Genomic DNA, 25,855 nt, shown 5'->3' on the forward strand with positions numbered 1-25,855 from the left:
GGCTGACCATTGGCGCCCCCACTAATCACAAGACTGGAGGTCCTGGGTTGCCACATGTAAAAAGCAGCATTAATCTCTTAGAGATTCATAAAAAGATGCTTAATGACCACTTTATTCATACAGCGGGGCACAGGATCCCCTTTTTCATGACTGATTGAGGTTCCAGGCTATCTTGTCCTACTAATCTCACACTATCATTAAAGGAGACCTGCCGGCTTACCTGTATGGTACAGTAAAGGGGATCTGTCATCTCTCTTGTTTCAGTAAATGTTTGTCTACCCCATGAAACAACAGTGCTGGCATATCTCTTCTTAGGACCCTGCATTATTACTCCCCCTGTCAATGTAGGAATAAATTGACAACTGGGTGTTATCATTCCAAGATGGTTTGTCCTTATAGTGTTTGATGCTGTCAGCATATATTAGACAATGGCAGACTGACTTATCTATACATTCCCCGGAAGAATAACAGAGGTAGCAATACAGATTTCGAGGAAAGGACACATCAGGAAAAAAAATGCATGTTTCTAGTGGGATGTAAGAAAACAGTTCATTGTCTGTGGGAAGGGGTGGACAACATTCATACATGCTGTATCACTAGCTTTGTATATCCCCATGATGCATGGAGCAGCCTTCCCTAGTGCCCAACCAGAGGAGTAACCTAACACTCCTGGGCCCCAATGCAAAATCTGTCATAGACCTTTTGGGCCCCCTCAGAGCCCAGGGCGCAGTAGCGTCTGCTATCACTGTACCCTCTATAGCTACAACCCTGCGCCCATCCTTTCAGACACACAACAGGATCCCCCGCTTATATTTTGTATTTTCTGGGGGGGTGATGGAAATATGGCACAATATGGTCTGAGCGTTAAACAAAACAAAGGGCGCAGAACGCACCTCATTGATCCCACATCACTCTGATTCTGTAACTTACTGGGTCAAGGCTTGTCTCAGGTGAGTTGGCATTTGCTGCGTGGTGACAAGGGGGCAGGGAGTAGTCACAAGCAGGGACCCTCTAAACCTCAGAATAGGTGGGGAAGGATTGGTCCAGTGAGTTTTGCTTTTTTTTTGTTTGAAACTCTTTTTGAGCCAGTTATACACCTTTTTTTCTTATTCCTGGACAAATCCTGACTGCTCATACAATTATTTGTGGGACATCCCCTCTAAGAATGACGCTCCATATGGCATCAGGTATGGTGGGTACAAAGCAGTTTGCTCCTTTCAAGGGCCCTCCAGTTGCACCTTCTGGCTTAGTGTTTCTTTAAGACACCTGAGCTGGAAATAAGTTCCAGGCTGAATAAAGGATTAAAAATTTTATATATATATATATATATATATATATATATATATATATATATATATATGGCCAAGGATGTGAAATCGTGCCCTGATATTTTATCAAATTGCTTGCAAAGCTTGTATTTAATTTTAAAATATACAGTTAAACAATGCGGCCTCTTTATGATTCTGACATCTAATCTTCATAAGAAAGATTAGCTATATTAAAAGTTAAATTGCCATTATCGTACTTCTTCATACGTTGCCTGCAGGGGAAAGATAAGCTTATGGAGGGAGCGATGCACAAAATCCAAAACCTGTCACCAGGAAAATGTCAGTGGAAGCAGATCACCTAGTTCCATAAAACTGTGTCTATAAAATCCCATCCTTTATCATAATACATAATTCCCTAGGTATGTTTCTATAGACACCATGTAATGCACAGGGGCTGCACCATAGGACGCACATAGGCGTACAGTGTAAATGCCCACTGTCTTAGGAATCATGCACAGTAAGCCCCGTTTCATGAATGACTGCTAATCCTCCGCTCTCATTTGAATGTATTGTGAATCTAGGTCATATTGAAATGAATAGAGGATTTCTGGCTACTTATAATGTGCGGTGTGTTGGCACCACACACAATAAGAAAGTCTGAAGACCGCATACCTATGAGTGCAGAATTATCATCTGTTGACCGAGGCATGAAAAGCCAGAATGTGTCTTGTAGTATAATGTGTATTTTGTCTGTGTAGGTTCCAGGTGCTGGGACTGCTTTGTGGTCTCACCTATTTGTCCCAGGAACCACAATCTGGGTAGAGGGGAAGTGTGGGTATTGAGGGCACCCCCTACTCTCCCCTGTGTGATTGGAGTGGCAGTGTGCATGCAGAACTACAGCTTCATTCACTTCTATGGACCTGTAGAGAGCTGCACTCTGTTATCACTGTCTGTCCCTAAGGCCCAGTTCACATCAGGGTTCGGGGAGTCCGCTTGGGGACCCCCTGAACGGAAACCTATACGCATTAAAAAGCGGATACCTAAGGAAACCCACGAACCCTATAGACTATAATGAGATCCATGTGGTTTCCGCTCGGTTTCCTCCAAGCAGCACTTTTCTCTGTTTATTTTATGCAGAAGCCACACGGATTTCATTATAGTCTGAGATCCGTGTGGTTGCTTAGGTAACTGCTTTTTAATGCAAATAGGTTTCCGTTCAGGGAGTCTGCTTGAGGACTCCCCGAACAGAAACCCAAAGGCTGATGTGAACCAGGCAGTGATGAATACTTATTTACTAGCACTTCCTGCGACTTTGTCAGCGGCCCGACCCCCACGATCCACCGGCACGCTGACTCCCATCAACAGTCCTGCTTTGACTTTGGGCTGGTGGAGAATCAGAAGAATGGAAAAACGGACAGTAATGGACTTCAGAAATAGCGGACATGAACAGAACCCATTGACTATAATGGAGTCCATTGTGTATCCAATTATTTATTTTTTTTTTTCTGAAATCAGAGGCCAAAAAAGCCTGACTTTTCGTTCATGGATTTCGGATGGAGTTGTGTTAAGCAGAAATACAGTGTATATAGCCTTATAGTTGTCAAGATTTCTGCTTGCTTTCATTAAATAGTAACTTTCACTTTTACCTTCCAGTAAATAATATGTCTTGGCCGTGTGACACACAGGTTCTCAACTCATTGCAGGATACAGCTCTTGTATGTACTATGACAATGAGTGTCCATCACACGATCAGGACAGAACATACCTGCTTCATAGTGAATGACTGTAAGCAGAGAACTGGAAAACCATGAGGATCTGACACAGAAAATATATTGCACAATTGTATAACTTTTTATTACAAAGTAATAAACTTTTTTGCATAGAAACTGTAATGCCCCTTTACGTGTAAGCTCTCTTCTGCACTAATATATGAAGGAATCACAAAAATAACTATCCTCTTTATATGTAGTTATGATCAGTACAGCACACTGCCAGCCAAGGAAAAATTATATTCACTTTCTCACAGCCCTTCAAGCTTATTACTGGCCGCTATGGGAACGACTTCAGTGATAATAAGAGTATATTAGGGAACTGTCCTAAATGTAGTTCCCCAGGGAAACTTTAAGCTAATGAAAGTTCAGCCTAGAAATGAAAGAAGATATTAAGACTATGGCACTCGCTCAGGAAATCTTCACCTTTATAGAGCTTGCTACTGCCCATAAGAGTTGCACGTAAAATCTCATTGTGTTGCCATGTTAAAGGGGCAGTGCCAGTAAGATGTTTTTATCTCTTTGGGAAGTTCAGCCTAAACTGCCCATGTGGCATAAACACCTCAATTTGCCCCCAAAAAAATTGCGGCGTTACAGTCACAGGACAGTGGATGTGATTCTAGCGAATCCCATACCCACTTTAAAGTAAAAACCGTGCAGTGGACACGTGGCAATTTCCAAAACCGGCACAGTTTTGGAAATCGCAGCATGTCAATTATAGCTAGAGAAACGCCGGTGGCTTCCCAATAGGTGTAATTGAAACAGAGAATCCAGAGTGGAAACCGCTGCAAACTTTCTGTCTAAACCGCTGTAGGAAAAACCGCAATGTGTTCCCGCCGCGGTTTTTTCCCGCAGCGCTTTTTTGCTTCAGGACGCCCCGTGAGGCCTTAGCTTAAAGGGGTTGTCCCATCTCATTTTATGTGTATTTAAGACTTTTCCTAAATGCATTGCTTTCTCAAAACTGCTTTGTTAGCCCGCTATCTTAATTTATTCACTTCATTGTTTACACTTCGTTTCTATGGCCCTTGGGATTATCTGCTCATTTGTCAAGTGATGTAGCTGCCTGCTACAGGGGGGAGGGAGGGGCTGGGAGTAGCTCTGAGCTGTTTGTATCTTTTAAGCTCTTATCAGTCGGTTTAATTGAATTTGGCTGATAAGGGCTGAGATAGGAAGTCCATTACCTCTGTATGTAATGCAAACTGACTCAAATCCAGGTCTGCTACATCAGCTTCACACTGTGGTAATTCATTTACAACCAATCCCGTGCAAGTGAAACCCCGCCCACCTATGTGCCAAGAAAAGCAGGAAGTGAAGAGATCACAACAGCCTTCCCATCTACACTTGCATCCCATTCAGGGACTCCGTCCTCCATTCCCCTTGAGCTGAAACCCGAGTCTCATTATAGTCTTCTTTTTAAAACTAATATTTTGTTGAATATATTTTTTGAGAATTTTCCTTTACATTTTCCATGTCACTATATAAATTTTTTTTAAATATATCTATATCACTATATCTTTCATGGTGGTCACTAAACCTAATAATATATTGATACCAATTCTGTGGGGCTTTTCTTTGCACTAGTCACCTCATTTACATCATAAACAAGACAGGATTACAATGAAAGATAATCTGGCAAAGGATAACACCACCGACCCATCCCTGCATCCACTACTGACAATAGAGGATGTCCTAGTTTATCTACTTTGCTTCCCTGTACAGAGCATATCTAGAAAAGTCAACCATACTTCTCAATGAGTTGACTTTTGCCGCCTATGGCCATGACTGTGCTGTAAAGTATATCACTAAATGCTGTTAACAGTGCAGAGGAGAATCTCAGGGAAGATGGCAGCCCCAAAATTATGTGCAGAAAACAAAATAATAAAAATCTACAAATAAAATAAAAAAGAAGCCCCTATATGGGGCTCACAATCTACGAGAAAGAAAAAAAAACATCAATACATTCCTTTTAAACAACTTAAAACATGAGCGTCTTATAGGCTGTGAACCTGTGTGGCACCTCTGGTCAGCGTGCGCCTAACATGATTTGATTTTTTTTAACTTTGCTTAAAATAAATATGTAATTTCAGTAAAACTTCTGCCGGTTACTTATTGTATTTGGAGCAGTCTCTAAATAATTCAAAATTAAGCATAAAAAAAACTGATGAGGTATGTAAACGTAAATTCTGAGAACTGCAAACCAGCAGATCATACGAGAACATTGTTCATTCATCCTGCAAAAACATTCACAAGGTTTGCCAAGAAGTGCTTAAAATCCTGAGGACAGGAAACAAGGAGAAGGAAATTAAATTATACATGTCCCCAACTGTAAGACCCAAAACCCTTCTGCCATATGAGAAGTATTATACTGTGAATGACATGGTAGGTGGGGGCGCTGTTACAGATTTTACTTTAGAGCCCAGGAGCTTTAAAGGGGTTGACCAAGATAAACTGATAATTAATAATAATAATAAATTTTATTTCTATAGCGCCAACATATTCTGCAGCGCTGTACAATTTGTAGGGTTCAAATACATAGAGAAAGATACATTACAAAGAAAGTAATTTCACACAATGGGATTGAGGGCCCTGCTCGCAAGAGCTTACAATCTATGAGGTAGAGGGGGCGACACAAGAGGTAGCAGGGGCGGTATTGCTTATGCAGAGGTCAGACAATGGTGTAATAGAGGTGACTGTCATTACACAAACATAAATCTATATGAGCCATCACCAGTCGTATCCTTTAGCATGTGGATGGAGCTTGGACATATAAAGTTAGCTTGAAATGGCATCATATCATGTGGGGTAATATGGGAGCAGGGACAGAGGAGGGTTAAATTTTGGGGATTGTAATTATAGTACGGAAGGGTTTACATTAGAAGTTGTGATAAGCCTGTCTGAAACGATGTGTCTTTAGTTTGCGTTTGGAACTGTAGAAATAGGGAGTTAATCTGATTGTCCGGGGTAGAGCATTCCAGAGAAGTGGTGCAACTCGGGAGAAGTCTTGTATATGAGTGTGGGAGGTTCTGATAATAGAGGATGTAAGTGTTAGGTCATTGAATGAACGGAGAGCACGGGTTGGGCAGTAGACAGAGATGAGGGTGGAAATATAGGGAGGTGCGGCATTATGGAGAGTCTTGTGGATGAGAGTGATAACTTTATATTTTATTCTATAATGAATAGGCAGCCAATGTAGCGACTGGCACAGACCGGAGGCATCGCTGTAGCGTCTGGTCTGATAGATGAGCCTGGACGCTGCATTCAGAAAAGATTGTAGAGGGGAGAGTCCCCTAAACTCCATTCTCCCACCCAATTTCTAATTTACTTCAATTTAAAAAAAATCTATAATAACCCATATCCCTGGAGTGGTCATGTGACCACCCCAGGGACACTTTCTGATAATCCGGTGACATTCCGTTTCACCACTTCTGAAACGGAATGTCACCAACACTCTTCCCCCTCCCCTATCCCCATCAATACTTTCCAAGCCTTCCTGTGTCAGGGGGTGGCTCCTCCCCTCTTCCTGTCTTCTAGCAGTGGGCGGAATAGGTTAGCTAGGGAGGTGGGCGGGAGGGGCTAGTAATGGGAAGGATAACTAAGCTAGTGAGAGGGGGAGGGGCTAGAAATGGGTGGGATTGATAGTATTAATGAGATAGGGAGGGGCTAGTAATGGTCAGGATCGATAGTCAGTGGGAGGGGCTAGGCTTAGTGAGACAGGGAGGAGGAGTGTAATGGAGTGAGAGAGGAGGGGGGCTGACTGAGAGGGAACTAGTGTGAAAGCTGCACAGCAGGAAGCTAACACCTTGTAAACAAAGGCAGAGGATGCCAGCAGCAACCAGAGACACCCAGAAATCACTCCAAACACTGCTAAAGGTATATGGGAGTACTTATTAACCCATTATTAGCACTAACAGACCTTTCTAAAAAAAAAAAAAAAAAAAAAATTCTTCATGGAAAACCCCTTTAACCTTTTCGCTGCCAAGGGTCTCTGGAAATTTTGCACCTCCAGTAGCCAGAGCAATTTTCACAGTTTTGAGATGGACAAATCAAACCTAAATTGCAACATTAAAAAAGCATCCAACCCCCCCATACCTATATATTTTCTTAAAGTAGACACCTGCAGCATTGTCAGAATGCCACTTGGTACTGTATACGAACAGGAACCTTCATGCAATTTTGATTCAAAGTGAATGTTTTATGAAAAAATGCAAATAAATGTATATTAGTTGTTAAAAGCGGAAACCAAACAAAAAATTAAATGCACCAAACCTCCTAAAAATAAGAGTTCAACATGTGCAGAGTTCATACATATCACTAAGGCCTGAACCCGCATGCACGTGTCTTCAGAAAATCGCTAGAACTGGAAGGAACAAAATTCTGCTTTGAAGCTGGAAATGTTAAAAAAGTATCATCCTATAAAATGTAGGGATTACACACCATGAAAAGTAAGTGAACCCCTAAACCCTATATATTTTTTGAAAGTAGACAACCTGAAGATTACAAATGTCTTAATGGGTCATCGATAGCCACATCCACCTTCATGCAACTTTGCGACCAACACAAATAATTTTTTGAAAAAATACGCTAAAACACATATTTGCACCTAAAACTCATGTTCAATCTCACATTCATATACAAAATACTTTTAAAATAATAGCTTATGGTGTATACAATGTGTATATATACTATATCTACCGCAAACATCAACTACAACAAGAGCTCGGACTCCCAAAAACACGAATACAAAAGACAAGCAGGATTTTGCTGTTGTTCACTAATATGTTAAAAAGCTATACTGCACCTACCAAACTGTGACTGTGATACCAAAATCTAACTTTTTTCAGAGTACACAGCATACCGTATATAAAAACACAATTTAATAGTTTATATATACAACCACCTTCATTCAACTTTGCCGCAAACAGAGATTGCTAGCAAAAATTGCGCAAAAATTCAAATTTGCCACTAAAGTGCGGCTCAAGAAATCCCTTTCTGCAAACATAATGTACTGTCCATAAAACTGCAATATGTGAGGAGTTCATACATACCACACATGTATATATTTACAGGGGCGGGTGTTAAAGAATTGCCAAAATCGCAGAAATGTGCCATCCCATTTTGTGCATGCAAATTAAATAGGACTTTACATAAAAATGTTATTTTCCATCCCCCTATAATAATTTTAGCAATTTATACGTTCATCTCTAGTGATAATCGTTATTACTATTATTTTAGTGTGTAACGGACATCACTAGAGACATATTTTACTGTAGAAAGCTCAGGTATAGACAGGACAGGGATTGGGTGAAATGTAAACTTTATTTGCGACTTTATGTATATGTTGTGTAAGTGTTTGGTGCGACTTTTTTTTTTGGCTCTGCGACCTGGACAATGGTAAACGTCTGGGTCACAGCGCCAATAAACTTCCTGGTTATGTTCAGGAGGTATAACATAAGAATACCCCACTAGTAAAGCTCAGGGGGGAATTACATTATAACTGTATGTGACAATCAGAGACAAATGTATAGTATACGCTCTGATTGGCAGGAGAAGGGTTAATAGGGACAATAGAGTCCCTGCCACCCCCCTCCTGCTGTCACATACAAGTTATGCAGAGAGTCAGATCGTTTCTCTATCTCTCTCTCTCTGCTGCAGTGCTCCGTGTCCCTCTTCCTTTCTTGTTAGATCACAAATTGCTTGCTTAGACAGGAGGTGGTGTGGGGGGGGGACACTTTGGAGCTCTATAACTTTGGATTGCATCAACATATCTTGATGCTTTTAATTGCATTTTAAACTCGATGATTGGATGTACAGTTTTGGAGCAATTCACTGTTGAAACGCTGTCAGGAATTGAGATCTGCAGTTGGATCTCAATGCCAAATAGTGTTTTCAACAGTGAATTGCTCCAAGACTGTACATCTAATCATTGAGTTCTTGATATCATTTTAAAGATGAGAGTCTCTTCTTTAAAATGCATTTTAAAGCATCAAGATATGTTGATGCAGTCCAGAGATATCGGCATTAGTAGGGAGGACGTACTAAGTACGTCCTCCGCTACTGAAGTGCCACCTTGGGAGCACGTACAGTGTACGTGCCTGTCAGCGAAAGGGTTAAGTTACACCTGAACCTGCAAAAGAACCAAACTTAGAAATCCAGGGGTAATAGAAGATAAACTGCTATTTCCATGGAGCTGGAAGGGTCTTGGAAACTGACATTTGGGCTGCTGTGTGAAGCTTTAAGTATATTTGCATCTGCCTATGGTTTTACTGTAGATTATCAGAGCAAACAAAGCAGTTTATTCCCTGCATATTCATTCTCTAGGCTGAAGGGCTCAAAAAGGATATTAAAAAGTAATGTCGCATTAGGAACTGTGATCAAATATGACTAGGATGTATCACTAGTGTCAGAATTATAGGGGTACTAGCAATACCTGCGACTTCGTCCGCAACCAACCCCCCTCCTTGCGTGACTCACCTGCAGCGCGGCTCTGGCTCCTCCCCTATTGCCTTGCGGCTGCCGCTAACCTGGCCTCCCTTTTCTCCCCCTGCCAGCATGTTTACGAGCCCACATATGCGGCGCCATGTTGCTTGTGTCACGCGGCGCCTTGATTGAGTATCAGTATCAACAAGCAGTGCCAGAACGATACAGTGAATGGAGCTGGAAGTAGACAGATCTGTCCACTGTGTAGTGGTTCCTGCTACTGCAGCTCAATTCATATTCATAGGTACAATGGAGCAGAACTGCAAAAACCTGGTACTGCCACCTGCTTCCAGCTCCATCCATTGTGCTGTTGTGACCCCGCCAGTTCCTGATGGGAGGGGGGGGGATGAGGGTGCTGGGTGTCAGTCCCCATCAGCATGGCCTCGTATAGGTGTTTCAGTGGGATTTCCCTATGATTCAAATTTTCAGTTGAGCTGTGATATATTAATCGGCAAGTTATATTTTTGATAATTTACTGAAAATCTTAAGAGGTACAGACAGACCAGAAAGCAAGGAGAATTTTTTGTTTCCCCAAAAACAAAGGTAAGTGAGCATCCAAGTACTGCAGACAGGTTTGCCGCAGGGAAAACATTTTCTTCATATTGTGACTTCAGTTGTTCTTTAATTACATAGGACACAACTTTCTATCCTCAGATTGATATTGCCCAGAACAATCAATATTAGTTCATCCTAAAACTGACAACCTTGACTGCCTCCGAATAGTAAAACTAATGAAAAAAATGAAATGAAAAAAAAAATTGAGAAGAAAGTAAAAAGTGACTTTTCTTCGGCAAAGCAGGATATGTGGAGAGGATCGTAGAGCCCCTTTATGCAAGTGTATTGCCTTTATCTACATTTCCCCCATCCACCCCACTGTGAATCCGCTACTAAAACGGAGTAAAATTATTCTCTAGAAGAAGTAATGGATTGAATCGTAGACATCTATAAAACATCCTCTTGTACAGAAAGCTAAATGTGTCTCGGTTTTCGAGAGCAGAGCTGATGTTGGAAGTTCGGTATGTTGACAACATGGATTTTTTGACTCTTTGAAGTTGTCAAGCTTTTAGAGATGTGCACTGTAAAGCCACTGGAGGCTCAGTCAGACATCAAAGCCAGCGCAACGTTCTGGAGTTGTTGTATAGAAATGTTGTTATATTTTATTCTTTTTGATTTTTATTAGTGATGCGGGTCATTTTGATGAATTAATAAGAGGCGCTGTTATGTAATGAAAACAAGGAGTGTGTAGAAAGAGATTGGAATCGTAATTGTAACACTTATCTGCTTTGTTACACGGCAGAGAACGTGCGCCTTTCATGGGTGTTAGGGGAGTAGCTAATAGTATCATTATCTAGTCTGCTTTTTACAAAATAACACATCTTGCGGCATTGTCGTCTCCTGATTAGATTTTTGTTCTTAAAAGACCTGAGACGTGTTAATAAAAAATCAAAATACGCAATAAAAAAATAAACATTTGAGGCGTGTTAATAAAAATCAAAATACACAAAAATTAAAGGTCTGAGACGTATTAATAAAAACAAAATACGCAATAAAAAATAAAGATCTGAGACGTATTAATAAAAACAAAATACACAAAAAATAAAGCTCTGAGACGTATATATAAAAATCAAAATACACAAAAAATAAAGACCTGAGATGTATTAATAAAAATCAAAAGACACAATAAAAAATAAAAATCTGAGATGTTCATAAAAATTAAAATACACAATTAAAAAAAATCTGAAATAAGTTAATAAAGAAATAATAACTACAAAGTTATTACCGTATATACTCGAGTATAAGCCGACCCCGCTAATTTTACCACAAAAAAACTGGGAAAATTTATTGACTCGAGTATAAGCCTAGGGGGGAAATGCAGCAGCTACTGAAAAATTTCAAAAATTAAAATGGTTTTTGGGTGCAGTAGTTGGTGGGTGCTGGGGAAGGGGAGGGGGTGTTTTGGTTGTCTGTCTGCCCCTTCCCTGAGCTTGAGGACTGGGTTTTTTTCCCACACGTGGAATTCAGCCTGGCTGAATATAAGGTATCTTCAGTGCTCCTATTAACCCCTTCCCGACGGAACAGGAGCACTGCAGATCCCCTATATTCAGTAGACCGGGCACTGTCCGACACAGGGATACCTAATGTGTATGTGTTTCACAGTAATTCTCTACTTTTATATGTATTCTAGGGAAAGGAGTGATTTAGAACTTTTATTTACTTTATTTTTTTATTATATTTTTTAAAAGCTTCTTTATGTTTTTTACTATTTTATGGGAGATTTTATACATTACTATTGCGGCTGGTCATAGACCTCCCCCTTTTTTTTTTTTTGCTTGACTCGAGTATAAGCCGAGGGGGGCTTTTTCAGCACAAAAACTGTGCTTAAAAATTCGGCTTATACTTGAGTATATACGGTATATTTTGGTTCTTTGTTTTTCATCGGTTTACATTCACTTCCATAGCCTGACTTTGTATTATTGGCACACTATAGGTGGTTGTCCACTAGTTTTAGAAGGCCGAACAGGATTAGTAAATCATGGCCGCTTTTTTCTGAAACCAACACCGTACCTGTGCTTGCCTTGTGTCTCTTAATGCAGCCCGGAGTCAATAATGTGAACTCAACCTGGGGAATGTGTCACAGAAATAAAAACTTTTTAAACAAATTTTTTTATATTAAACATATTTTATAAGAATTTTTAATTTTTTTATATTTCTCATATCATTATCTATATTTTAGATTTAAAAAAAAACAAACAAAAAAAAACCTACTACTAAAGGACTCTGGCCCATAAGCCTAATAGTAGAATGACACTTGTTTTGTTTTTTTTGCAGCAGTCACTTCATTTACATCATAGACATAGAACAGAACATACCACCTCTATAGATAACACTAAAGACCCATCACTGCAGCCACTGCTGACAAAAGAGGATTTCACCACCTATGTATTTCCCCTCCCTGTACTGAATATATCTAGAAAACTCTCCTATAGACGTCAATGAGTCGGCTCCAGTGTATTGCTGACTATGGCCACGGCTATACTTTAAAGCATATCACTAAATGCTGCCAATCGAGCAGAAGATAAGCTTAGGCAAGATGGCAGCCCAAAATTAAGGGCAGAAACTAAACTAAAAGAATATATATATTTTTGGATAAGCAGATAAATGTTAAAACAATGATACCTTCTTTTTAAACATAATACTAGACCTGTCAGGCAGAAGACTCACCAGGTTTTTCACCGGGTCCTGTGTTATGTGATAGACAGTTGTTAAAAAGGGCATAAAAGGGTATAAAAATTGGCACATTGTGGAACATAAAAAAACGGTTACTTACCGACTTGGTGACGTCTAAGATGTCAAATGGGCCGGGGTTTGCGTCCTTATGCTTCGTATCACAACCCCTGCTCACGTGATGTCCAGACTCCCGCCTTACTACATTAAAAATTGCTGACATGATCTGTGGGGAGTGAGACGGAGCCAGGGAGAGGTAAGTAACATTTTTTTTTTGTTTCAGCTTTGGGCACTAGGTCTCCGATTATTATACCCTAAAAAAATTTGCCAATTTAAGCACTGGCGATAGATGTGGCTTTCATTGAGATAATATGTTGAGGTGCACAAAATGTGTAAAATGCCAGTTTTTGGCACAAATTGAAGTGCAAGTTATTTCCTAAATTGGTCAGGCATGATTTAACGTAGCAAGATGAGGTATATTTGTCAGATTTCTTCCCCACTGATTCCAGCTCTGGACTCTTGATGTCCCTGCTGGTGTTTATATACATTCCTATATACAGCATGTCACCACTGCAGCTAGTCACTTGCCACAGTGCTGTATACCATTGGGCTAGTGACTTGCAGCAGCTATATATTCAGAGATTTTGAGGAAGGAACAGCACAACACAGAGCTATGAGAGAAGATGATCCAGAAGTGTTTCATAGGGAATACAAGTATTTACTAATACAAATATATATATATATATATATATATATATATATATATATAGTGGGGCAAAAAAGTATTTAGTCAGTCACCAATAGTGCAAGTTCCACCACTTAAAAAGATGAGAGGCGTCTGTAATTTACATCATAGGTAGACCTCAACTATGAGAGACAAAATGAGAAAACAAATCCAGAAAATCACATTGTCTGATTTTGTAAGAATTTATTTGCAAATTATGGTGGAAAATAAGTATTTGGTCACCTACAAACAATCAAGATTTCTGGCTCTCACAGACCTGTAACTTCTTCTTTAAGAGTCTCCTCTTTCCTCCACTCATTACCTGTAGTAATGGCACTTGTTTAAACTTGTTATCAGTATAAAAAGACACCTGTGCACACCCTCAAACAGTCAGACTCCAAACTCCACTATGGTGAAGACCAAAGAGCTGTCAAAGGACACCAGAAACAAAATTGTAGCCCTGCACCAGGCTGGGAAGACTGAATCTGCAATAGGCAACCAGCTTGGATTGAAGAAATCAACTGTGGGAGCAATAATTAGAAAATGGAAGACATACAAGACCACTGATAATCTCCCTCGATCTGGGGCTCCACGCAAAATCTCACCCCGTGGGGTCAAAATGATCACAAGACCGGTGAGCAAAAATCCCAGAACCACACGGGGGGGACCTAGTGAATGAACTGCAGAGAGCTGGGACCAATGTAACAAAGCCTACCATCAGTAACACACTACGCCGCCAGGGACTCAGATCCTGCAGTGCCAGACGTGTCCCACTGCTTAAGCCAGTACATGTCCGGGCCCATCTGAAGTTTGCTAGAGAGCATTTGGATGATCCAGAAGAGTATTGGGAGAATGTCCTGTGGTCTGATGAAACCAAACTGGAACTGTTTGGTAGAACACAAAACTTTTCGTGTTTGGAGGAAAAAGAATACTGAGTTGCATCCATCAAACACCATACCTACTGTAAAGCATGGGGGTGGAAACATCATACTTTGAGGCTGTTTCTCTGCAAAGGGGCCAGGACAACTGATCTGGGTACATGAAAGAATGAATGGGGCCATGTATCGTGAGATTTTGAGTGCAAACCTCCTTCCATCAGCAAGGGCATTGAAGATGAAACGTGGCTGGGTCTTTCAACATGACAATGATCCAAAGCACACCGCCAGGGCAACGAAGGAGTGGCTTTGTAAGAAGCATTTCAAGGTCCTGGAGTGGCCTAGCCAGTCTCCAGATCTCAACCCTATAGAAAACCTTTGGAGGGAGTTGAAAGTCCGTGTTGCCAAGCGACAGCCCCAAAACATCACTGCTCTAGAGGAGATCTGCATGAAGGAATGGGCCAACATACCAACAACAGTGTGTGCCAACCTTGTGAAGACTTACAGAAAACGTCCGACCTCTGTCATTGCCAACAAAGGATATATAACAAAGTATTGAGATGAAATTTTGTTACTGACCAAATACTTATTTTCCACCATAATTTGCAAATAAATTCTTACAAAATCAGACAATGTGATTTTCTGGATTTGTTTTCTCATTTTGTCTCTCATAGTTGAGGTCTACCTATGATGTAAATTACAGACGCCTCTCATCTTTTTAAGTGGTGGAACTTGCACTATTGGTGACTGACTAAATACTTTTTTGCCCCACTGTATGTATATATATATATATATATATATATATATATATATATATATATATATATATATTATTTTAAAGTATATCCTTCTCCATTCTGTTTTCAGCAGGCCAAATAAGTATCAAGAAATTGGTGAATGATTATTAAATTCCAAAATTTTATTAAAGGTCGTGTTGCTGACCAAAGGTTGAAGATACCTGGCACACTACCAGCTCCAAGGTCTCGTGTTATCACTGCGCATGACGGACGAAGCAGCTTTCACGGCGGAAGTTTGTTTTCAAGTCGATCTCTTGGTAGTAAGTATTGTGGAGACCAAATTATTTACATATAAAGCATTCCTAATATATAGAAATCTAGGTCTTGGTGTAGTAATAGAGCTTGTCATATATTTGTATGTTTTCATAGACACTGATAGACCATACATCCATAGACTTACACCTCCTTATACACAGTCCAGTCACATCAATGTGACTACCTGTAAAAATCCAGAATAACCACCTTTGGCAGAGCGGACCACTGCGAGACATGCAGGAAGAGAGGGGATGTTATGATGATATTCACTGGGATGTTGAGCCATGCCGACTCCAGTGCCGTGTCCAGCTGCGCTAGGTTACGTGGTTGAGCATCCATGGCGCGAACCACCCGATCGAGGTGGTCCCACAGATTCTCGATTGGGTTCAAGTCCAGGGAATTTGCTGGCCAAGTGTGTATGGTAAACTCATCCTGGTGCTCCTCGAACCACGCATGTACACTGCGAGCTTTATGACGCATCGCATTGTCCTGCTGGTAGATGCCATCATCCTGAGGAAAGACAATTTGCATGTAGGGGTGAACATGATCCGCAAGGATAGATGCATACTTCTGTTGATCCATCGTGCTTTCCACAATGATGAGTGCACCCAGATGGCTGATGACACGTGCCTTCTGTGATTGGTTATTTAACATTGACGTCAAAAGTAGACGGTGGTCACATTAATATGACTGGACTGTGTACTAGGAGTACGACCGGAAACATCCCTGCTTCTATTCAAGTGAAGTTCCAGGCATTACCGCTACACTTTGTACACTGTAGCATTGGCACCTGGAACTGCAACCCTTTTTAATTGAACCAAGGCAGCTTCGGGCCATACACCTAGTCTACCATTTCTGATGGCCGAAACAGTTGATTGGGATGGGGTCCTGTTGTTGGACCCCAACCAATCTGATATATATCATGTGGATAGGTCATCAATATCAAATACCTTCAGATCCTGGACAACCCCTTTAATAATAGAAGAGTATGCAGTAACTCCCCCTAGTGGTGATGGCATGAAACCAGAATTTTATTGTGTAGTTCTATATATACTGTATATGTCCAAGGGATTTGGTGCTCTGTTTCATTAACTAAACTATGACTGCTCCAAACATTTATTGAGCAATGAAAAAAACAGCATAATATTAAAATACGGACATTTCTCAGAAGTTGTATTTCCTATGGCGTACATATCCTATTCATTGGCAGTTAGTATTCCAGTTCAACGGCTTGTACTAATAAAAAGTAAATGCGCTCTGTTTGGACGGCAAGAAGTATCCAACTTTCCAATCCCAATGCGAGGTGTAAATACTCTCGGCAGTAACTGAGTTAACCCTTATTTAAAGGCCCACCATTATCATAGGACAATCAGGCTTTATCACTCGTACTTCATGGTCCTGTCAGCCACACACAATATGGCTTTATGTGTACTGCAGCTATTCCTAAACCTACACATTGCAGAAGTCACTACAAGCTCAGTGATGTCTAATGGCGCGCCATTGTGAAATATTTCCCTGTAATCATTTTGCTGAAAACCCCTTTCATACGTCTTCGACAGGGAAAAATATCTCCCAAGCACAGAAGTTGGCTGACCTAGACAGTGAGCTGGCAGCAATGCTATACAGCCGAATGAAAGAGGTAAGCATTGCGTACCAGCAACCAAACAGCGAGACGGATGCCGTTCAGAGGCGTAAAATGGAGAGGATGATGGCAGTCAGACAGCTCGAGTCACAAGAGGACCCTAAAATGAAAAAATCACTCCTACTGGTATGTACAAATTATCAGGCAGTCTGTAGGTTCTTAGTGCTGGTATTAAAGTCGTACATTGATGCCAGAGCTATAGCTGGCTCCTCCACTGAATCGTCATTAATGTCGCACAGCCGCTTAAGACCATATATAACATAAGTTGAATAGTTTCCAAATGCAATAAAGAAATTGTGACCCAAGCCCCGTGCCATAAAAGAGGATTCACGAGTCCAAAAGAAGACAACTAGCACTTTTCAAGCATTTATCTAACTCTTTTCAATGATCAGAAGTGCTTTACCAAACCAAAGGTGAATATAAGCATTATGAGATAGCTCAACCCCAACACACATGGAAGATAGCTTAATAAATCACTGGGTTTTTCTAAAGCGCCGCTTACCAAACTTGCAGGTGAGGTTACATGACCCTCCATAAATGGCAGGGTCACTTTCAACATAGGGCAAATAGTGCACTGGGTCCTATGGTTGGGGTCCCTTAGTTAACCTGTATCATACAGGACAATTCTGGATGTCAGGTGTTATTCCGGGTGGCAAATCTATATGCAACTCCATTATGGAACTTTGGGGGAGTGTTGACAGTATGGGGGAAGGCCTCTTAGCAAAAGTTTGAACTAGGCCCACTAATATGTTAGTCAGCCCTGATCAGAGGTCACATCGGGATCCCAGTGTCACACAGCTAGAATAGATTGATGTCTTCCACACTGCTCTCCCGTCCACGAGGGCCGATAAATGTTGAGGATGTTTAATGGGCTCTTGCTAGTCATGTGATGTGGACCCTCTAGGGAATGTAGTCCAGGAGGTATCCTTAATGGAGATTGACAGAGGCAGATACAGCAGCTTATTTCCATGCTGGATACTACACTGATCAGTCACTATGTTTTTAGTAGTGGCTTTTGTGAGTACTTTCCTATTCAAGTTGATGGGAATCCATTGCAATACCACAACTGCTACTTCCAAGAGTACAGTGAGTTTGTAGCGCAGCACCCAGTATGTAACCAATGACCAGAGCTAACCACCCGCGGATACAGTTCTGTAAGGGATAGTACCAATCATCCCCTATTGTTAGAATAGGTGATCTTTCAATGATCGGTTTGGGTCCGACAGCTGGGATCACCACTGAGTCTGAGAATGGGGGGTCCAATTCCCCATACTATTGTAGTGTCCTGCTACTGCATTCATTCTCTATGGGAGCGCTGTAGCTAGCTGAGTACAGCATGGCTATCTCTGGCTCTCACATAGAGAATCAATAGAGTGACAGGGCACATGCTGATCGGAGAATCGTACACCCATTCTCAGGATCAGTGGGGGTCCCAGTGGTCAGACCCCTGCTGATCAAGCTTTTCCCTACGCGAGCAATAGGAGATAAATTCAAAACTTAGTACAACCTGTTTAACCCCTGTTGGTCTCTATTTGAAGACAGAGTAGACTGTTAGTATTATATACATTATCTTTCCATGACTGGCCAATAATGCAGAATATCTAATAATCTAGCACGTATTCAGTTCTACTGATGCTAGGTTAATGGGGCATTACTATATTTTTATATTTAGTCTGTGCCAAAATAAAGTATTTTCTACATTAAGCCGAAAAGTAAAACATGAGGTTGCTGCATTTTTACATTTTCAATATGAAAACGCTGACTCTTGGTTGTTGTCGTGTCAGGATAAACTTTTCCTTTTTGGCCGTCACCCGACCCATCTGTCTGTAAAAACTTAGCAGTAATTTACTGTGGATAAAGCAATTTTCCATCTGAATAAATTACAAGGCTTTGTAGAAATTAGTTGATCATTTCTTATGTATTAATCATGGTACATTTCGTAGCCGACCTGACAAATATATTAATAGATATTGAGTAGTAAGCATTGCCAGCAAGCTTTAATTTATGTGCAGTGTATAATATCTGCCATCCAGCACCTGTGCATGGGCATTGTACAAAATATCCAGGGAACGGGCACAGGATACAAGAGAATCACATACCCAATTAGGGAAATCTGAAAAGGAAGGCCCTATTCAGGCCCCTCATCTATTAGCCAGGGAAGAACAGCTATGCGGAACATCTCTATTTGGAGGACCTAGCACATCTGTGCATTACACAGCCTGTTGGTTTCAATGGGATCCATGCTGTTCTTTATTTCTCCCTGTGGTGGTGCTGTTGAGAAATTGCACACTTGCTGCCAGGATCGTGCACAGATCACTGATCACATTGAGCAGGACAATGCTGTGAACAGCTTATTTGCTGGGGACATTTCGGACGGCATTGTCTTTAATGGACAACCCCTGTAAAAGTGAATTTTCGTCTACATTCAGAATCCAGTTGAATATAAGCCCTTCCGATTCAATCATCTTATTTGTTCAAGCATGTCGTAGGGTGTATTCACATTGTGTTAGTGGCATATGTGCTGGGAAAGGGTCCCATTCACCATCTGTACGTAGGTCTGCCATTTTTTCCAGCTGTAGGATATAGCTTAGTTTGCTTTGTTGTTTTATACAGAGGTATCTAGTACAGAAGAAGGGATACCCCAAATCACCCAGCATGCCCTTTTTGAGCCTCTTTAAATAGGCCATAATACTACTTATCCTTTACGGTTCCATGGACTGTCCTGGCGAGTTTGGAACGGATCACATGTGTCCCGTTATATTAAAGTTTTTATTTTTATTTTAAGCCCACATTTTACAAGTGTTTTGACCCCAGATTGAAAAAATTCACAAATCCCTATTTCCTTATTCATTACATAGCTAGAAAGACACTGATCAGGACCCTACAAAGTTAGATGACAACGGTAATGGTAGGCAAATTGTCACCCAACTTTCCCCTAATCAGGTAAATGTAACAAATATAAGAAGTACATATGATAAAAAAAATACATTCTTTTTATGGCTATAATTTGGGATTTTGCCACTGTTTCTGGTATGAGACATACTATTAAGCTGTTTCTGTGTTTTTCTCTTTTTTTTTTTCTGTTTCCAGTCTCATCATGAGCAGCGCACTCAGCACACTAGAGATTTGCAGATCATTGAAGCATACCGGGAACGCACCAAAGCCGAGTGTATCTCCAGTATGCTGAATCAGGCTATTACCTCAAATTACACTGTCTATGCTACGCTGGGCACTGCAGAATTCTTTGAATTTCAACTTAAAAACCCTTATAACATCCAGTACACGGTGTCTATTGAGATTGATCATTCAGACCTCAGGTACAACATGTAATGTCGAGGACCCTATATTAAATCATTATTAGTATGTAGTAAACTGCGTGTACAGCTAAAATCCACTCCGCGATGAGGGACCCAGACTGTTAGGGGGTTATGTCGGAGTAGGTGTCAGGAAAGGCTCTAGCACATATACTACATAGTTAGGAAATCCTCTGATTCCTAACAAGAAGACTGCATAGACTAGGAATACCTCCAGCTTGGTGACCACCTCATGCCATCAAGGTCTGGAGTTTGAAGACTATAAAACAATTTTCCAGAAAATAAAACCTAATTTAGTCTGAAGTTACATTTGTATTTTTTTGTTGAAGTTTTTACATAGTTTTTTCGAGAAAATATTCGGCAGAAGTAAAAGTATAAAAGCTTCCTATTGTCTATTCTTTTTTTTGAAGGCTCTCTTGACTTTGACTCAAAAAATTGCAGCAAAATCTGCAACAAAAAAATTTCCTGCAACGTGTAGCCTCAACCTTTAACATCCGATTCCGTACTAAGATATAGGAAGACGCATACAGTGAAAATTATCTCTTTGAGAATAACACCCCTTATGCAGATCAAACCGTCTATGATAAACTTTTGGTTCCACCATATGTTATGTAAATGGGTCATCATCTTTGAGAAAACAAGTACCCCAAGATCACTTGTTAATGATCACTGTGTAAATGTGGTGGGAGGTATGTGGACAGAGAACTATAGAACAGGGTGGATAGAAGGTCTTAGTCAGGACAGTCCATTCTTGATCCTTAGAGTCTGAGTCTTGGGGTAGGTTGGAAGTTAGTTTGCTATGTCCAGGACATCTATAGTAGTAAGCTACTTTCAGATGATGGTGGGATATCCTAACGTAATGGGGTAGGGTGGGTGACTCTATTGGAAGAGGGTGATCGGAGAATCCTTTGATTATAATGGTATTTAGATCTATTTAAAGGGTCAATAGATAGATTTAGAAGGTTATATTGTCCCCAGGAAGGGTTTTAGTGGCCTAAGATTTTGGTGACATTGACCCTCAGGTAGGTGACACAGTCTTCATTTCAGCTGACTGTATAACATGTAGACTGCAGAGCTGAATGCTTCTCTTATCTTTCCAGGGTAATTGTGGATACACAGGAATGGAGACATTTTAAGGAGCTGACAAACACAACAACGCCTATAGAGGAAAATATGTTCCATGTTCAGCAGCAGAGCGATACGCCTCAGATATACCTCCGGCCCAAGGAGACGGTTTATATTCCATTCAGATACCAGACATTCTGCATGGATCATACACCGTTATTACAAGTGAGTTTATCAATGATAATTTTTGGTTACACATATCTTATTTTAACTTAGTATATGCACTTAAGTGGCCATTTTTTGGGGAATACCTGCTTAGACAACTCTTTTTCATATACCCTATCAGGGAATTCTGAGATCTCTTGATTAAAGTGCCAAGCTTTAGCAAAGAGTGCTCCTCACTTTAGAGGACCTGACACCACATTGATTTGAATGAACATGGTGTAATACTTAATTTCCCCATTGGAGGCACTGCAGGGAAAGTGAACTCTTACTTTTCCTACAGATTACAGCTAAATCCCTGGAGATCCCAGCAGTGATACAGTTTGTGATCAGTTTATATTCATGGATCCCATCTAACAAGTAGGGATTGCCCAAGGAAGCCTCCTTTTTGGCTACTTTTTCTCCCTCTGTCTATGGCATAATGACTTGTAGTGCTGATTGAGAGACTGAGAGCTGGTAGTTTCTGTTATGTGATGCCTTTAAAGGCACTTTAAAGCAGCCTACGCACCATAGATGAACTATATCTTGGTTGAAACCTCTGATTTCAGCGGGTTAAGTCCATTTTTCCAATGTGGGGTTCTTCTGACTCCTTCCCAACAGCAGATGTTGGGGAGATAAGGATCGAACATTTGGTTTCAAGGGCCCAAATCTTTTTTTTTTCCACTGAGGTATAAGATGCCGCCAGAGACATCTGCTGTCCCTATCCTTGTGTCCGATTTAGCACACATATATTACTTGGCTGTGCCAAGCGGGCATGAATATGGATAAAATCGCTGTCCAGTGAATGAGTGTTCAGCCAACAGCTGTCTCTGGTGTATGGATAGTATATATATAAAATAATCACTAATCATATAATAACATATTACATATTCTGTTGTATAATGGCTAATAGCAGATAATCCTTTTTTTATCTATATACTGGGCTATAAGTGCTATATGTGTCATTGTATTTTTATGCACACAGAACCCTGATGCCTCCAGTTTAGGAAAAGACTCAGACAGATCATCACAGTACAAGGCAAACACCATGTCATCTAAACGGATAAAGGTAAGATATACTGGATGTAGTTTGTGCTCTATATCCTTATAGTCGTAAGAATGGATGACAAACAATGTAGCCCTATATTAGTTCCCATATGAGTTGCTTACCAGCTTTCCTAGACGTCTAAATGACAAATCTGCTAAGATAGATAGGAACTCCGTTCCAAATACTGTTTATCTTCACAGATTTTTGTTCAGGAGTCTAGGAAACCAGGCTGACGATTTCAATGGGACATGTAATGGCGGATCCCTGACATCATTTATTGTTCTTGCTTGCAATAGGTTTCCTTTAGGGCATTAGATGGAAAACCAATTGCCATTCTTCAAGTGAGTGTAGAACCTCAACCGCATGTTGTTGACCAGACTTTTAGATTTTATCATCCAGAACTAACATTCTTGAAGAAGTCCATCCGCTTACCGCCATGGTACACACTTCCAGGTAATATAGGAAAATACCGTATGGTCAGGGATGCAATAACTATTATATATATATATATATATATATATATATATATGTATGTATATATATACATACTGTATGTGTGTATATATATATATATATATGTGTATATATATATATATATATATATATATATATATATATATGTTCTGAATGCATCTGTAATATGGATCAATATGATGTCTTGATTTCTCCCAGGTGCCCCCGTTGGAATGCCTGGAGGGGAACCAGAGCTCTATGTTCGATGCAGTGACCCCAATGTTGTATGTGATGCCAAGAAATTGGTAAGTGCCTTTGGCAGATTACACATATTCATTACTAATGTCTAATTATACTGTAGAGTCTCTCATTGTATTCAGCCTTCATACACTGCTTGTACAGGATGCTTTCGTCATTAATTATTAAATCCAAGAAGCTGGAGAGTGTCTTCTTCCTGTAGGTGGCAGTGACCGAATGATGATGATGATGATGATGATGGTGAACCCATAGATTGATGTGACTGAATCAATCTGTGTGGCCTTAGAAAGAAGAAAAGAGCGCCAGTACAGAGTATTTCTGTAGCTGACGGTGCTTAAAGGCCTTTCCTCCTTTAAGACACATATGATGGGGCAGTAGCATGAAGTCAGAGGGGATAGAGAGCTGTATCCATTAGATGAGGAGAATGGTCATAGCAGCAGAGGAAGAGTGTGCTGATCTTGTAGGAAACAGTGACCTGCCATCTGATTGTGTTAGTGAGGACAAGCAATAAGATTGGATTTGTAAGGCCGCTTCATGATGTGAAGAGGAGAATGAGACACTTGAATGAGATAGTAACTATGAATTAGTTACTTTACAACAGCACAGAGTATTTCAGGAGAGACATTTGCTGAATTTGTCTTGAAGAGTGACTTGTCCATTTTCGCCTTCTCTAACCCTGTTTTGCACACCTCACAGGGATGACAAAGCCACGTAGGAGGTTAGACAGGTAGTTCTAGGTTTCATTTAGGAAAATATCTTTTTACATTAACCAGTAAGCACTTGGGATGACATTGTGCCAAACTAAAATAGAATAGAAAGAGTCGGATCCAATATTATTTTAATTTTCCGGTATTTATATTGGTGGAGGGCCCTGAGGTGCTCAAGTGGTAGGGGCCAACTTGACAATTTGAAATTTGATACATCCATTCATATTACAGGTGCAGGAAACTTTACTGAACACTTAGGCCTCATGCACACCAGCGAGTGTACAGGGCAAGGCTGTTCTTATTCTCCGTTCCAGTGTGATATTGGAATAGAACCTGCTTTTGAAGTTAATGGGGGACAGAAGCCATTCGTATGTCATCTGAATGCATTCTTCTGTGAAGTTGGTCTCCCCCAGCCTGTATATGAATCTTTACCTCATTCAATAAACAGTTAACAGCAAACTAAGGGCTAGTTCACATGGGGAATCCGTGTGCCATAGTCCGTTGCGGCTGACGCGACAGCATCCCATTGTGGCTTTCCGCAAATGAGTGGGCCTAGTCCAGAGGGTGCTGTCTCAAGGCTGCAGAATCCGCCTGAAGAAAGGGCAGCTCGCTTCTTTTTTCGCTAGCAGCAACATGCATTGTAAGGGGGCGGATTATGACATAGATTCCGCACCAAAATCCGCCCCTTCTTGCCCCATGTGAACGGGGAATAACATAAGACTTTTCCGTGGCGTCTGTTGTAAGTTATGGTGCTGCAGCAAGTTAGAAGATATAAGTTAACCTGTATAAGCAGTGCCCTATGCAGTTGGCAGCCAATAATGTACATCTTTCCATTGATACATCATGCCCATTTGGCCAGCACAGCGAGAACAGGGACTTTAGCAGTAGGGTGAAATGCAATGTCATTTTTACAATCAGCTGTAAAACCTACTGTTTAAGGAAAGGTGATAAAGCAGCAAATAGGTCGTCTAGTAGGGCTGGGAAATTATAATCAAAATTGGGCATTTTACTTCAATTACAATTAATGGTGCGCTCGGGTTTCTGTTCAGGGAGTTTGTTTAGGTACCCACCCAACGGAAACCTATACGCATTAAAAAGAGTTTACCTAAAGGAAACCCAAGGACCCCATAAACTATAATGAGGCCCATGTGGTTTCTGCACGAAACATGCGGAGAGAAAAGTGCTGCTTGCAGTACTTTTTTCTCCGCGTGTTTCATGTTGCGGAAACCACACAGACCCCATTATAGTCTATGGGGTCCGTAAGTTTACCAGGTAACCGCTTTGTAATGCATATAGGTTTCCGTTCAGGGACTCCCCAAACAGAGACCTGAACGCAGATGTAAACCGGGCCTTATACAGTATGAGTATGTGTCGCATAGTGGTTTCGTTCTTACCAAACACAGGCAAACCCAAACTGATATTATTCTCTGGGGTCTCTAGAGTGAATGTTTGGTCTTGGTTAGTCTAAGGCTCAGTTCACTGCCATTACCTTACCATGTATCTCAATAATCCGGGCCAGGAAAGTAGCTTGTTAGGTTACCCCTTCCCTGCAACCAGCGACCCATGTACCTATGCCCTGGTTGGCATGCCATTGAAAGCATTGGGGGTTATTGGGAACGTCTGCATTAAAAACGACACCCTTGCAGAAGCTTCAGTGGTGGCGTTCCTATTTGATACAGAATCAATGAGAAATTACAGCTATTTGTATGAATTCAATGGTGTGACTCTAACCGGGCGTCGGGGCAGGACCACTTCTTATGCGATTACACGCATGTAG

General features: G+C 40.8%; 1 protein-coding gene across 1 annotated transcript in view; it reads left to right on the forward strand.

Annotated features, from left to right (window-relative positions):
* The window catches only part of NPHP4 (nephrocystin 4), a 213,498-nt gene that overhangs the window by 168,824 nt on the left and 18,819 nt on the right, over nucleotides 1–25,855 (forward strand). The window contains exons 19-25 of the mRNA XM_075279781.1: nucleotides 15,267–15,395; nucleotides 16,950–17,158; nucleotides 20,123–20,349; nucleotides 21,447–21,636; nucleotides 22,598–22,681; nucleotides 22,957–23,113; nucleotides 23,333–23,418. Coding sequence (XP_075135882.1) covers nucleotides 15,267–15,395; nucleotides 16,950–17,158; nucleotides 20,123–20,349; nucleotides 21,447–21,636; nucleotides 22,598–22,681; nucleotides 22,957–23,113; nucleotides 23,333–23,418 — 1,082 coding nt within the window. The remainder of the gene's footprint in view (nucleotides 1–15,266; nucleotides 15,396–16,949; nucleotides 17,159–20,122; nucleotides 20,350–21,446; nucleotides 21,637–22,597; nucleotides 22,682–22,956; nucleotides 23,114–23,332; nucleotides 23,419–25,855) is intronic.

This window comes from Leptodactylus fuscus, chromosome 6 (genome assembly GCF_031893055.1).
Source record: "Leptodactylus fuscus isolate aLepFus1 chromosome 6, aLepFus1.hap2, whole genome shotgun sequence".
In the NCBI taxonomy this organism is placed as follows: Eukaryota; Metazoa; Chordata; class Amphibia; order Anura; family Leptodactylidae; genus Leptodactylus; species Leptodactylus fuscus.